Here is a 16,258-nt window from a genome sequence, read left to right as displayed (position 1 = left end):
ATTTAGTGATAAGAATCCAGAAAAGAAAATGTACTAGTAATGTATTCTCTCCCCAGATGAAATTGCTGCCTTATTCAGATTTACTCTCTTGAGCCAGATTTTGAATTTCACTGCAGACTGCTTCAGACTTCTAATCATAGGCTTGTAAACCTACTAATAGGCTCTGCCCCTCTTCCCAATACTTTTTGTCATTTAGAGATATAAACCGGGGCATATAAAAATGCAACTTGTATTCCTTTGTATATTTTTCCCGTCTGACTTATAAATCTTGAGACCTTTATTGTAAAAGCATGTATCATCAGGTGAGAAATATAAATAGGAACTGGGGTCATTGAGCCTCAGGTAGGGAATATATCAACCCGATTTCTTCCTCTCTTTTCCCTTTTATAGGATAAATAATCCACCCTGTCTGCCTTTACATTGAATAGTGCAAAAAAGAATACAATTTCTGCAAACCTGCCCAGTGTTTTGGTGTGGAGCAGTGATGCTTGTCCCTTTAATTCAAATGTCACTTTCCATTTGAAGGCCTTTGAGGCTGGCATGGTGAAAATTCTAGGCAGCGTTTCTTTGGAAACTCTTTGCGGTATCCATGGATACCCAATCTGCAGGAAGCAAGGTGCATGATCTTTTCAGAAGCAACACACATATGTATGTGTAATTGCTCTGTATCAAAAAGAAGAAAGAGGGTAAAGTCCATTACTGGATATATGGTTAGTAGGAAAACAACTCCATCTATTAGGATTGTGGAGTTTTTCCCTTGGCATGAAAACATGCACACAAAATAACCCCAGATAAAGTTCAAGTATTTATAAGCAGAAGGTGTTCTGTGGCCCTGCAGTTTTATTTTCAATGTTTTGTCTACCATAATTTTCATAAATAGCTAACAAAACAATTCACAGAGAGACTTTGGAAACTTCTACTGGGTTAAACTTTATAACTAGTCACTTAACCATTATCTCAGTTCATCATCTACCTACGAAATGGGAGTTTTCAGTTAGTCCTAAACCTTCCTTCCTGAGGAAATACATCTTTTAAAGAAAGAAAGAAAAAAATATAATAGTGTTATAAATAAAACATTTGATAAGAAAATAACAAAATGAAGATCAACAAAATAACAGCTCCTGAGCCTACCAGCAATGTCTATAAATGAGCATTATTACTTAAAAATGTTATTCCTTAGAAGATACCTGCCATTTGCCTAGAATTTGTCTTCTGAATGACAACCCTATAATTACAATGCAGAGTAAATAATTATTCATGGTTTGAACTCAAGAAAAAAGAATTATTTGTTACTGTTTGTCAGATTCTAGGCCAAACTGAGGTCCAAAGGGAGTTGGTGGGCTGGTGGCAGGTAGCTGGAAAAACTTGAGGAATCGTAGGCAGTTTTGACATGGCCTTATTCTCTCTCTAGGCGCGAGCCATATGTACAGCATCAGCAGGGTACTTAAACCTTTTACAGACAATAATGGATCCCAGCCAAGCACAGGCTCATGTGAATGGTCACCTAATGTGCCTCACGTGGCATGGTTACATAATGTGTAGAGTTGTGTGCCTGCGTTCCAAACCCACTGAGTCATGCTGTGCCAGAAGGCTGCCTCAGCCTACTCCTGACTAAAATGCAGCCATTTCCCTTAACACTCCATCCCCTAGGCTGAGGGGAGTCTTTCAGGTAGGGATACGTGCCCATAGGGTGGAGCCCTGAATCCATAACCCACAACAATACAGAGAGCAACAGCTCATTACCAGGATCCCAGCTATGCTACTTAGGACTGTAAGGGCCCAGCGTAGGCCACAGCCCAGAGATGCCCACCATCTGTGCTCACATGCACATCCAGCTCAAACAGGTGCCCCTGGCCAACTACCCATAGGGCTTGTGCCTGCTGAATAGCCCACTTGGCTGCCAGGAAAGCGGTCTCAGCCATATCCCAATTCCAGGTAGCTCTCTTCTTTGTTAACCATACAACAGTTTTGTCATTTGAGCTAAATGGGGCAGAAATGCCCTCCAGTATCCCAGGAAGCCCACAAAAGTTTGCAACTGCTTCACCGTGGTGGGCCAGGGCTATGCCTGAATTTTGTCAATAATAGCCTCTGGTATGGCCATCATCTTACCTAGACAGGAAACTTCCAATAATTTGGCAGATAATCCAGACCCTTGGACCTTGGATTCATTGATGGCCCAACTGCATGCTGCCAAATGTTGCCGCAAGAGAGGCACCGCCACATCTAAATCTACAAGAGAATCAGAGGTTAACATATCATCAATATAATGGAATAGGCGGACCCCTTCTGCACATTGCCAAGTGGCTAAATCCATGACGACAAGACCATGACATATGGTGGGGCTATGCACATAGCACTGCGGCCACATTGTAAAAGTCCATTGTTGCCCTTGCCACGTGAAGGCAACCTGTTCCTGGCTCTTGGAGCAATGTCGATGGAGAAAAATGCATTGACCAAGTTCACCGCATAGTGGTACTGTCCCAGTTCCATTGTCAAGCAGTCCATCAAATCCATGATTGACAGTACAGCTGCACTCAAAGCAGGTGTTACTTTATTCAGTTCCTGATAGTTTACCGTCATCCGCCTAGTTCCATCAACCTTTCTAACTGGCCACACTGGAGAACTGTAGGAGCTGTGGATGCCACACACTATCTGCACCTCCTCCAGCTTTTAAATTGTCTCAGTTATCTTCATATGCCCACCCAGCAAATGGTATTGATGGGTAGAAGTAACCAGTTGGGGTTGTGACAGGACCTGAGGCTTGTGATGCCTATGTCCTTGCAGCACCAGCTTCACCAGATGCACTAGGAGTCTGAATTCCCTGGCCGTGGTTTGTAATGCCAGGCCATGTAAAATGTCCACCCCCAGGATGTATTCAGGTATGGGGGAGACATACACAGTATATAAACGGAGCCAAGTGGCCAATGCCGAGGTACAGAGACACAGGTTTCACTTTCAGTAACCAGCCTCCATAACCATAAATGTAACAGCCTTGCCCAGAAACTTATCTGATTCTCATACACAAGGCTACAATCTGTGCCAATATCTACCAGCACTGATACCCGCTGTATGTTAGTGGGGGACCAGTGAATTGCTAATTCTACATGTGGCCACTGGTCATCTGGTGTCCCCCCAAGCTGGGCACATTGGCCAGTTCCCTAATCAAACAGAAAAGGCTCTACATTTCAGCCTGGCTGCAGCAAGTAGTCCTTGAGTTGGAGCACCTGGGCGGGAATGGGTCATGCAGCAACGTCCTTCTTCCCCTTGGTATTTTCCAGAATTGCTTCTCTGGAGACAAGTGTCTCCACAAAGTTAAGAGTACTTCATTGGGCAGTTTATTGATTTTCTCTCAGTCAACCCTGGACAAAATCAAATCTATCCACATCTGTGAGTGTGTCACTCATTGGGGCCCCCTTTTTGCCCATGCGGGAGCCCCCTGTGGGCAGGGCACCTTCCTCTTCTTTATGGTGTGGACCCCTCAGTCCCACCGACGGCCTTCTGCTTCCCCGAGAGCTGCTATAGCAGTGGTCACTTCATGTGTGCGGTGCCCTACCTACAGGGTGAGGACAGCAGCTAGGAAGCCAAAGGTGCTCGGGGGTGCAGAGGTAAACATTCATCATCTGGCCCCCGGGTATTCAGGTCAAACATAGCCTGCCATATAACCATCGCCCAGATGACTTGCACCAAATCAGCATATGACTGCCATTTACTCACAGTTTCAGTTATTTCACCAATGTCATTTCACACAGTCCATATGGCTGCCCAAAGCCACTCAATCAGGGTGTGGTCACCTTGCCCTGCCACTAGCCACCTGCTAACTTGCAACCACTGAAGGAGGGAGGGGAGTCATGCTGGAGGCCAGCTTTTCCATCCCAGAGGCAGAACAGGGATACTGTCTGCTCCCTCATCCCACAAATGAAGCATGCAGTTGGGCAGGGGTTCCCCTGGACACTGGCGGCACTACTTGCCTAATTCCTGCAACTCAGTTGGGGTATAGGAAATATATGATTGTGTTGTGTTACCGCTCGGGTGGGCTTCCTGGGATATTGGGGGGCATTTGTGCCCCATTAGCTCAAATGACAAAACCGTTGCACGGTTAACAAAGAAGAGAGCTACCTGGAGCTGGGGGAGGGGTGTCCCTGAGCCCACCCTTGGGGCCCCAATGGCTGTTCATGATTTACTTTCTGACAGGCCACTGAGCAAGCCCACAACAGGGGTCCTTCCTCCACGGTATCAGACTGAGTGGGGATCTCCAGCTAAGACAACAGACCCAGCCCTCGAAGGCTCGCTCCTTGTTGGTGCTCTGTGCTTCCAGCCGCTTCAGTGCCTTGTCTGTGCACTGAAGCATGACCCATCTACCACTGCCCAGGTTTCCACCAGAGCCCATCCGAGCAGTACAGCTGCCACTGGGTACCACAGCCCATGTTCTGGCCACATGGCCGACCTGGAATCAGCAGGGACCAAAGGCTCACTCACCTCATGATCCTGCTTACAGCACCAATTGTCAGATTCTAGCCCAAGCTGAGGTCCAAGAGGAGTCGGTGGGCAGGTGGTGGGTAGCTGGAAAAACACTCAAGGAATCATAGGCGGTTTTGAGATGGCTTTGTTCTTTCTCTGGATGTGAGCTATATGTACAGCATCAGCAGGGTAGTTGTACCTTTTACAGACAATAGTGGCTGCAAGCCAAGCACAAGCTCATGTGAGTGGTCACGTAATGTGCCTCATGTGGCGGGGTTACATAATGTGCACCGTTGTGTGCCTGTACTCCAAACCCGCTGAGTCATGGTGCACCAGAAGGCCACCTTGGCGTACTCCTGACTAAAGCACAACGATTTACCTTACACTCTACCCCCTAGGCCAAGGGAAGTCTTTCAGGTAGGGATACGTGCCCATAGGGCAGAGCCCTGGATCCATAACCCACAACAATACAGAGAGCAACAGCTCACTACTAGGATCCCAGCTATACTAGTTATGACTTTTAGGGCCCAGCATAGGCCAGAGCCCAGGGATGCCCACCATGTCTGTAGGGGGCCATCAGTAAGGCTCTCAACCAACTTAATTTCCCATGAGACCCCTTGCAGAGCTGCTGTTATGTTCTGCCAATTGTCAGGGATAAAGGTACAACATCGTGTTCCTAAAAGGATACAGGTGCTTCCTTGGGCAACAGTTAGTATGTCTAAGGCCATTCAGTTTTGCAACACCACCTCAGCTTACTCCTGACTAAAGCGCAGCCATTTTCCCTACACTGTTTTCCCCTTATGGATTGGTATTTTACCAGCTATTACATAATTCTCAATGCCCTTGTATTTGAAAAATGTTGATCCACCTCAAAGCCTTGTGGTGGTGATACATGCTCTGGGGTAAATGACTGATGAAGCGCTTTGTAAAAAAAAGCATCTCTGTACTCAGCATTTTCATTTAAGCAATTTGTCAGTCTTCATATTCAAAGGTGAAATGGCATGATTTCTGTGAAAGACATGATTTTGTTATTTTTGGTTTGCTTTAATTTATATATATATGATGGATGGATATGTATTATATATATTATATATATAATGTGTGTGTACATGAATATACCTTCTGGTGTGAACTGAAAGTCAAGTAGAAATGTAGCATAAAGAATTTTACCATGCTTAGAAGTTATCAAAAGTAGCCATAAGATTTTGCCAAATATTGTTATAGTTTGAAATTACATTTGAATGCTAGGTTTGAAGAAGTTGTTTCACATTTCATATTAAGTCACTTTTCAACCTTACCACCATCTTCCTTTATCACACTACTTCCACTCACATTGAATACTGAGGACGATGGGGTTGATGTTCAACCACTTTAAAGCTTACACGTAATTTTGGAACAATGAACAGTGACAGAAGAGCCGTGTAGATCCCTGGGTTCCCTCTACACTGGCCACTGTGAATGGCATGGCATATCATGAAGACACATCCTAAAGCATGCAGTTTGTTCTGTTTGCTATGGTTCAAGAACAGATTTCTAACAAAATGTGTAATTTAGAGTAAGACATGCAGATTGCATTGCTAAAATGACCTGCCAATAGTTGTAATCTTTTTTTGAGACAGGGTCTCATCTCTCTGTCACCCAGGCTGGAAGGCAGTGGCAAGATCTCGGCTCACTGCAGCCTCCGCCTCCCTGGTTCAAGAGATTCTCCCACCTCAGCCTCCCAAGTAGCTGGGATTACAGGGATGTGCCATCACGCACAGCTAATTTTTGCATTTTTAGTAGAGATGGGGTTTCACTGTGTTGGCCAGGCTGGTCTCGAACTCCTGACCTCAGTTGATCCACCCACCTTGGCCTCCCAAAGTTCTGGGATTACAGGTATGAGCCACCATGCCCAGCCAATAGTTGTAATATTTATGTGATGTGAGTTGTGAGATAAAGTAGCACTGTAAATTTACAAATATGTTCATCATAGCAACTGTGTTTAAAATGTGGTAAATGGTTAAATTTCAGAATGGCTTACTTTTTTTAAAAGCTAGTTTGTTTTGTAATCACAATTGCATCAGAATTTTTGATAATTGAAAGAATTGACGCCTGAGCAACTCGGGGATTAGGCCTGCACAGTCAAAAATCCGATTCTAGGTTGGGAGTTGTGGCTCACGCCTGTAATCCCAACACTTTGGGAGGCCAGGGCAGGTGGATCACGAGGTCAGTAGTTCAAGACCAGCCTGGCCAAGATGGTAAAATCCTGTCTCTACTAAAAATACAAAAATTAGCCAGGCGTGGTGGTAGGCGCCTGTAATCCCAGCTACTCGGGAGGCTGAGGCAGAGAATTGCTTGAACCCAGGAGGCAGAGGTTGCAGTGAGCCAAGATTGCGCCACTGCACTCCAACCTGGGCAACAGGGTGAGACTCAGTCTCAAAAAAATAAATAAATACATAAAACAAAAATCTGATTCTAACTTTGGACACCCCCAAAACCTACCTACCAACAGCTACTGTTGACCATAAGCCTTATTGATAACATAAATGGCCAATTAACACATATTTTTATGTTATATGCATTACATGTGATATTCTTACAATAAAGTAAGCTCTGGAAACAAAATGTTAAAAAAAAAAAGCAACAGAGATAATATATGTGCTATTCATTAAGTGGAAGCAGATGATCATGAAGGTCTTTATCCTCATTGTCTTCATGTTGAGTAGGCTGCAGAAGGGGAGAGGTTGGTATTACTGTTTCAAGGGGTGGCAGAGGCAGAAGAAAATCTGCACATAAGTGGACCCTCACAGTTCAAACTCCTGTTGTTCAAGGGTCAACTGTACATTTTCTGTGGAGCTATCCTTTCATACACACATGGTGTTGACCTGAAGTCATTTTGATTTGTTAGTAAAAGGTTATGTCCATTGTGTGCAATTACTTTTTAGGACTTGTGAAACACTTTAAACTACTGCTTGTGAACTGAGCCTCACTAGATGTAATTGAGAAGCTCAGCAATCAGTCCCATCAGGATGATCTTGCACACCCATGGTGAGGGAGGACCAGGCAGCTCTTAGTGATGCTCCTGAAGCTAAGAGTAGGCTCACTGCCTAAACTAGGTAAGACTGCCCACCTACCAACAAGTGTTTGATTTATCTAATCTGAGTTATTCACACACATTTTATGACAAAAATAAAAAATGCTACTTATGCCATGGCCATTATGAATATCACTTCTTGGTCAGAGTGAATAATGAAAAGCTTTTAGATGAATAGAGATGATGTGCATAAGATTCTTACCAAACTAATGAAATCAGAATTTTGATGAATGGAATAAAATAAATAGCTAAAATGTGTTGGAAGCTTTAAGATATTACCACTAAGTTTTCTTGATTGTTTTTCTATCCAATTCTAATATTGTGTTTTCAGATTATAAGGCTGAGACTATTGTGTGCAGAAATTGGTTGGTGAACGGAGATATTTGTTTAAAGTACCATAACTTTATCTAATACAATGCGGTGTGCTGAATATGGTAAAAAAAAGAAGGTGGCAGGGAGTTTTCACAAGTTAGCCACTTCACACTCAACAGGCAGCTATAGATTGGGCACAGAGACTGAGTACTTGTGTGCTGTGGTGGGCGAGCCAGCATGGCCTGAGAACCAGCTGGGCAGGGTTGGTTTCCTGCCTCTACTTCAACCAACAGGCTGGAAGCACAAGTAAGGGAGAATGCCAGCATCCCTGCTAGTGAGCCTTCTTTGTCTACATTTGTCCACTCTGGTCAAGTTTACAGCCCCATTCTCTCTGCTAAGATTCCAGGCCTCAGAGATGATGTTGTCCTGAACCACCTTGATTTTCAGTTAGGTGTACAGATTGCACAGATTGTCACACTCCATTAATTTGAGTAGAATTTTTCAGATGTGCTTTACTTCAAAATGTCATATATATCACTTCTATTTAATAAACACAAAACATGAACAATTAGCATGCTAACAAATATGTATATATTATATGGGCTTTTTAAATAGTGATTTTTTTTTAGGTTGGATGTCTATTCAGTGTGCATTTTACAAATATATCTTAAGGCTATATCTCTGCCACCTAATAACAAATATATGTTCCCATTTAGAAAAAGAAAAGAGATACATATGATATATAAGATAAAAGTTAGTGCAGAAATCTGAGTGGATTGATAAATACCAGTTATTTTCATACATGTGAACAATTTACAAACTGAAAGGGGTTGCAGAACTCTGCTTCTCCCATTTTCTAGCTATCTCTTTTTTGGATATCCTTTATCTGACTAACTACTACTCTATGTAGATTGGAGAGAATTTTAAAATTGGAGATTATTTTAACGTCCTAGGATAGCTGAGGTAATATTTATTTTCATATCCTCTCTCATGTTCACCAAATTAGCAGTAAAAGTTGACCACTTATTATTACTATTTTTGGCGACAGTGTCTCTGTCACCCAGGCTGGAGTAGTGCAGTGGTGCAATCACAGCTCACTGCAGTTTCGAACTCCTAGGCTCATGCAATCCTCCTGCCTCAGCCTCTAGAGTAGCTGGGACTACAGGCAAGCAACACTATGTCTGGCTAATTTTTTTCTTTTTTTGTAGAGACAGGGTCTGTGTTGCCCAGGCTGATCTTTAACTCCTGGCCTCAAGGAATCCTCTCACCTTGGCATCCAAAATAGTTGGGATTACAGGTGTGAGCCACCGCACCTGGCTAAAAGTTGATTTAAAATTGCATCTGTAAAATCATAACTAGCAACTTTTAAGACAAAGAAATTAAGAATTCAAAGTCATTAAAATCAATTCTTTTAATTGCTGAAATTAACATACATAATTGATGTAGGTGAGAGAGATCACAAGTAGTTGGATGAAATTTATAGTAAGTCATCCTATTGCTGGAGACAGTCATGAAGAGCTCCATCCTGTTGATCTGCTGAACCGAAAGGGACTGTTCATTCAGCCTTCAAGGACATGCACATGATAAAGGAGGCCAAGCAAAAATCAAAGCAAACAATAGCTACATGTTTGGAAAAATATACATCGAATTACACAGACAGGAATTATGACCAGTTGTGTACCTGCTCAAGTGGGAACATTTTAAAATGTGACAGTCATCTAGAATACTGAAATGTGATGGTCAAGTGGTCCATCATCAACACAAATACAAATGGAAATCATTAAACTTTCTGGAGGGGCCATTTGAATAACAATGTCAAGGCCTGGGTTTTTCCCAGCGGGATTTTGGTCTTCTTATCTGGATAAGCACAGGCAGAGATGGGCTGGGTAGTGGCCGGTTTCTGGATGCAGCCGCACGCTGGCTGGACTTAGCACTGCAGCTCCTCCTCCTTGGTCCGCCGGGAGCCTCCTGCCAAGCTCTGGGCACTGGCATGGGCCGTGGAGCTGAGGACCTCCTCAAAACTGCCTCCATTAGGGTTCGTACCGCCTACTTTCGTCTGAAATGAGCAGATCCACAAAAATGCAGTTAGTTGTTACTATCATTTTTGTAATGTTTTTATAAGAATACCAAAAGCTAGATTACTTTCAAATTCAGAAATACTTTCTATCTTTAGAGACAAAAGAATGCACAGAAGTTTGTTTCCTTTAGCAGAGTGCTAGAATATTATTCATACTTGGGTTCTGGGATAGGATTCCAAACTTTAATTTTGCACAGTTTTAGCAACCCTCTCTTTATCTCTCCTGTATCTAAGATTTTAATTCCTTCAGGAGCATAATCGGATCCATGGACTTGGAACAGCTATCCCCACTCACCCAGAGAACTGATCTAATCAAAATAGAATTAGATTTTTTATTAATTCCTCCAATTCTACAAATGTATAAACATCCTTACATGACCTAAACTTAGATTTTTCTACTTGGGAGTTAGCAGGGCAAACTGGATTTCTGACAAATGTCTTTTGAAAAGTCAGAGTGGCTCAATGGAAAATGATTTCTGGTTTCTGCTTTGAAAATTGAAGATGGATCAAGTCTTAATCACTGGTGATTTCACATCATCTTAGGCAACTGCCTTTTGATATGGTTTGGCTGTGTCCTCACCCAAATCTCATCTTGAATGGTAGTTCCCGTAGTCCTCATAATCCTACCAGGGAGGAACCTGGTAGGAGGTAATTGAATCATGGGGGCGGTGACCTCCATACTGTTATCGTGAGTGAGTTCTCACAAGATCTGATGCTTCTACAAGGGGCTTTCCTCCTTTTGTTCAGCACTTCTCCTTCCTGCCACCGTGTGAAGAAGGACATATTTACTTCCCCTTCTGCCATGATTGTAAGTTTCCTGAGGCTCCCTCAGCCCTGTGGAACTGTGAGTCAATTAAATCTCTTTCCTTTATAAATTACCCAGTCTCAGGTATTTCCTCACAGCAGCGTGAAATGGAATTAATATACCCTTACAGTATGAATATTCCTTACAATGCAGTTATGATGGTTTATGAGGCTTTTTTCTTGTGTATTTGTTATTGACTAAGAATAGAAACATGAAGGAATTAACTTACAATTTAAAAATAAGGCTAAGTATTTTGAAAAACTCCTTATTAAAACTGCTAAAAATCCCTTATTAAAACTGGCTTCCTAATCTCTCATAATACAAAAAGGAAAAAAAACATGTAATGCAACTTGCCCTTTTTTTTTTTTTTAAGGTTTTGGTCCAGGCCATGTAATGTATTTATCAAAAAGTAGATGCACTAAAAATATGGTCTGCTTGACAAGATGCAAAATGCTTAGTGCAAGTCTTATTAATAGTCACACTGGCCTTCCCTCCCATTGTTTTTCATAATGTAGAAAAAACACTTTGAAGGAAAAAAAAGATATAGAATAGATAATGTTGCTATTGCCAAACTGATGTTGATGCCTCACTGTCACCAAAGTGATCACTCACAGACATCAGCAACACTGGGGATTGTGTCTGTGCTGCCTGGCCTGACCTTTTAAAAATGTAACCAGGGTTCAAAAGCAGTTCCATCATTACAAAACACACTTCGCTCCAATTGTCACTAAAATCTCTCTCTGCCTCTTAAATTTATTTATTATATTGAATTTTTGTACTCTGCTTGGTGTCAGAAAACTCTACCTGTAAAGGGCCAGACAGTAAATACTTTAGGCTTGGGAACCACATTGTTGCTCTCACAGATACTCAAATCAGTTCTTGTAGGAAGTAGCCACAGTGAATACCTAAGTGAATGAGCGTGGCTTCCCTTCCCCTTCCCCTTTTCTTTCTTTCCTTTCTTTTCTTTTCTTTTCTTTCTTTCTCTTTCTTTCTTTCTTTTTCTTTCTTTCTTTCTTTCCTTTCTTTCTCCCTCTCTTTCTTTTTTCTTTCTTTCTTTCTTTTCTTTCTTTCTCTCTCTCTCTTTCTTTCTTTCTCTTCCTTTCTTCCTTTCTTTTTTTGAGACGGAGTCTTACTCTGTGGCCCAGGCTGGAGTGCAGTGGTGCAATCTCGGCTTACTCCAACCTCTGCCTCCTGGGTTCAAGCAATTCTGTCTGTCTCATCCTCCCAAGTAGCTGATATTACAGGCACCCACCATTATGCCCAGCAAATTTTTGTATTTTTAGTAGAGATGGGGTTTCAACACGTTGGCCAGGCTGGTCTCAAACTCCTGACCTCTAGTGATCTGCCCGCCTCGGCCTCCCAAAGTGCTGGGATTACAGGCGTGAGCCACCAGGCCTGGCCAAGGCTGTGTTTCAGTAAGACTTAATGTATGGACACTGAAATGTGAACTTATGTAATTTAATTTTCAAATGTCACGAAATATTATTTTTATTTTGATTTTTTCAACCATTAAAAAATGTAAAGCCATTCTCAGCTTATGTACCATTCAAAAGAAAGTGGTCAGCTTAGTTTGTGGACCTCTGGCAGAGCATTGATCTTCCTTCCCTCTGTTATCTTAACACTGGGAACAGGTCAGGGGAAGGGATGGTTTCCATTGCGTGATTTTTCACTATGCTTATTTCTTCCCTGAGAGAAACAAATAAGATTAATTCAATGTAATCTACTCTATTAATAGTTCCCTCTCTCCTCTTTTTTCTTCCATTCACATTCTCTTTTGCAATAGAAGTAACACACAATATTGAATTCAGTGAATACAAATCACTGACGTTTTCTTCTGTGCTTTGTTTCATTATTCTCTCCTGTTTCTTGATTTCCTCTAAACAGAGTAGTAAAATAAAGAAGGAATGGCTTTGTAAGAAATCAATTTGGCAAAGAAGGCATGGAATCAAAGATATTCCTAACCACGTAGGTTTAATGACTGCCTACCGCAATATCTTAGGTAAGGACCTCCTTAAGCAAAGATGTGAATGATAAAATTCTCCTGGACCCTTCTCTACATAATTGTTTTTCATCCAAGTATTTGTCACTTTGTCCCCCAAATTATAATCGTTCTTTGCATAGAATTTCATTTGAATCGCTGAGTTGGGCTTCCTAATCTCTCATAATACAAAAAGAAACAAAACATGTAATGCAACTTGCCCCCCTTTTCTTTTTAAGGTTTTGGTCCAGGCCATGTAATGTATTTATCAAAAAGTAGGTGCACTAAAAATATGGTCTGCTTGACATGGATGCAAAATGGTTGGAAGAGATGTAGTTACTCATGACTCATTGGGAGATGGCAGAAGATACCAAAAGTGGTTTCACAGGAGTTCGTTCTGCATTTACTTGTTTGTTTTGGATGAAATAGGAAGCATGCTCAGTGACTGTACAGGTGACATCAGCTGCAGTGTCAAGTAATACATTGTAAGGGCATAGGCAGAACTAAATTTTATAGGATTGGAAAAGTGTTTCATGGAAAAACAAACTACAGAATTTGGTGTAAAGAAAGACCCATGGATTTGGTACAAGTGCCACATGGTACATGACAGATTGTGTGAGAAGATGGCAGGAGTGGACCTTTATAGCAGAACCTTATTTTCTCACAGGACGTAAATATGACTATGATTTCTTATCAGCAGTGTTTTCAAAAATCAAATTGAAAGCAGGGCATGTGAATGGAAATGCAGCACATAGACCTGCAAGAAATTCCACTCATCTTTACCGACTCATGAGTCATTCCCTCAGCAGAAAACAGTCTAAGGATCCTTAATTAATGAACAATATAGACATTTTGGAGAAGATTTAGAACACAAAAGTAAACTGCAGAAAATAAGCTATATAAAAAAGGGTTATACATATCTATTATTTAGTCTAGTGGGAAAAAAAGGACCGAGAAATTTGTAATTATTTAGGAAGTGGGAGGTTTGACACAAAGCATAATTATCAGCTATTCTGCATTGCCTGGGTGGACAGAAAAAGAGGAATTAGGCTTTGGCCATGAGATAGGAAGTATGTGGCACGTGAGTCTTGTTAAACCACGAACAGTCATACAAGCATAGAATCACTTTCAGGAGGTCTTCACAAAGGCTAGTATCTAGTGGGCTGGGTTAGTTATGTGCATGTCTGAAGGAGACGGCAGGCTATACCTTCTATCCAAGTGAGGTGAGAAAAGTGAGAAGCTGAACATGTGGATCAAACACTTAAATCCTATGTGAGCCATGAGCTTACCAGAGTTTCCTAAAAGCAAATGAAAATAGGTTGTTCTTTATTCTTCTTTTGCTTCTTCATATCTCCTTCTTCTAAAGAAAACCTAAAAAGTACAACTTGTCCTTTGTCAGAACTTGTCTAACAAGCAATGGAACCCATCCTCATTGGGTCGTCTAAGGCTGAAAACCAAATGTTTAGAAACTGACTCCTGGGATTTTTGAGCCTTTCATTTTGATCTTCTAGCAAGAGGATCAAATGTTCACAACACTGGATGCTCTTCCCTTTAAAAAATTTTCCTACCCATGGGGCTGTTTAACGGCTCCCATTGGTTCCTGTACGCTCAATAAGCGATGATGTTGGCATGCAGAGCGGTGAAACTGCACAACTGGAAACTTCTGGTGAATGAAACTGATGAAGGCATGGTAAATGCTGAGTAATAATTTCATTCCTGGGCCTTAAACACCTAATTATGGGTCTAATAAAGTAGAAGTAGACCATGTGAAAGACCCTGCCCTAAGAAAAGACTCTCCAGGTCAAAATCCACAAGAGCACCTGGAACCGCGAGTAAGGAATAACTTACAACCTCACATATACCTATCAGGCAGCACACGTGAGAGCAGCGTGACGATACAGGATTCAGAGGCAGCTGAATAATCAGCATGGGATATGAAGGTTTTTGATCTGGTTAAAGATCATGTATATTCTTAATTTTTCCAGTTATGGTAAAATACAGAAATGGATTGTATACAAAATAGAGATAATGATAGCAAGATGTAATTAAGTCATTAAGTGATACCTTTAAAAATAATCTTAGTAGTTTTAATGATTTTTCTTGTTTTAAAAGTTCAATTTTAAGACTAGACTGATTTCATTTTACTGTTTTTATTCAAACTTATCTATGCTTGAACAATAATTCCAGTGAATTTTTAAAACACTCTGTAATAGGCACATTTTCAATTTATACCCAGGGATGAAATGCATTATTGTGTTATTATAAAATGCATTTTGTGACTCAGTTTAATTTTCCCTCTATGATAGCCATACTGTGTTGTGCTCAGTACCTGAATTTATAAACAAGTCTAGGTAGCTGACGGGTAGTGGATACGTAGTCCCCAGTTTGTTTTTGCTGGCCCATGTCCAAACCAGAGCAGCTCTGAGCTGTTATTGAACTTTCACTCACACTCTAAATTCAGAATTCATATAGCCTTTACCCTATCCACAGTCATCTCTCACATATCTACTTTTGGAGGGATAGCATTAAGAGATTAAGTGGTAAACACATACCCCAATTCACTTTAATGAACAATTCACCCCTGAATGGTTTATACAAACAACTCTAAGGATATAGTAACACTATTCAATAGTGGTTTTATTCATAGATTTATATGTGAAAGAAAAGGTCTGACTTGATGCAAGCCTGCCTTCTTGGCCCTGCCTCGACTTTAACCGCAGCAATGGCTAAGCTGTCCTGAGTCAATGGACCCACTCACACAGAATTCACTTCATCTGTACCTTGAGGCTTGTGACAGTTGTCTCAACCCTCTCCTCAAATGATTTGAAAGTAGGAGAATTCCTAAAATAACAAAAAGAGAGAGGTCAGCTCCAAAGGCCTAGCTGTCTTAGCAACCATGCTGTTTGGTTTTCTGCTCATATCTGTAAACACAGCCTCTGCCACAGAGCTACCTGTCAGCTTGCCACCTGCACCAACCACGTTTTAAAATGTATGTCACTTCTGTTAGGTTAGGTTCAGAAACCATAACCTGACATGGAATTTTTCTAGGTAAAATGATCAGTACATAATACAGTAAATAATATGGTATTTGGCAATGACACAATAATTCCATGGTACACTGTAAATCATTTCCAATGAGCCAGTGGAGCAATGGGTAGCTTAAGTTTTCATTTAGCATTTATTGTTTCTATCACAACACTCCTCTTCCTGACTCAGGTTTTTTAGTAAGCAATGGAAAATCCATATGATGAATGTCATGTTTGAGTTTTGCCACTTGGCATTTTTTAAAGTTATTTATTTCAGCAAATGTGAGACAATTCAGAAATAGTGCAAGGAAAAAAATGTTCATATATTTTTTTCTTTTCCATGCCTTAAAAAAATAATCATTTTGACAACTTACATGAAGTGGTGTTTTGGAAAGTTAATGCTTTCATTATTTTAAGATGAAACATACCCATTACCTACCTAATGCCCAATCAAAATGGAGGTTATTAGCATGCATTATTTTTCCTCTCAAATAGATATACCTACTTGTTCTCTTACCAAATAGAACCT

At 41.1% G+C, this 16,258-nt stretch overlaps 1 protein-coding gene across 13 annotated transcripts in view; it reads right to left on the bottom strand.

Moving 5' to 3' along the window:
- Positions 1-9,236: 9,236 nt before the first annotated feature.
- TPD52L1 (TPD52 like 1) overlaps positions 9,237-16,258 on the bottom strand; it is a 109,409-nt gene continuing 102,387 nt past the window's right edge. For 4 of the 13 annotated variants that reach the window (XM_003827607.6, XM_003827610.6, XM_003827608.6 and 1 more), the window contains 2 exons: positions 15,484-15,544; positions 9,237-9,899 (listed from right to left, as the gene is read on the bottom strand). In XM_003827607.6, coding sequence (XP_003827655.1) covers positions 9,771-9,899; positions 15,484-15,544 — 190 coding nt within the window. In that variant the 3' untranslated portion in view covers positions 9,237-9,770. Of the gene's footprint in view, positions 9,900-13,910; positions 14,002-15,461; positions 15,545-16,258 lie in introns of all 13 variants that reach the window. The other 9 variants (XR_001338257.6, XR_008625766.3, XR_008625767.3 and 6 more) reach the window with 3 other exon arrangements.

The sequence above is a fragment of the Pan paniscus genome, chromosome 5 (assembly GCF_029289425.2).
Source record: "Pan paniscus chromosome 5, NHGRI_mPanPan1-v2.0_pri, whole genome shotgun sequence".
NCBI classification, from domain to species: Eukaryota; Metazoa; Chordata; class Mammalia; order Primates; family Hominidae; genus Pan; species Pan paniscus.
Note: the sequence above shows the minus strand (reverse complement) of the source record. Positions and strands in the feature narration are given on the sequence as shown.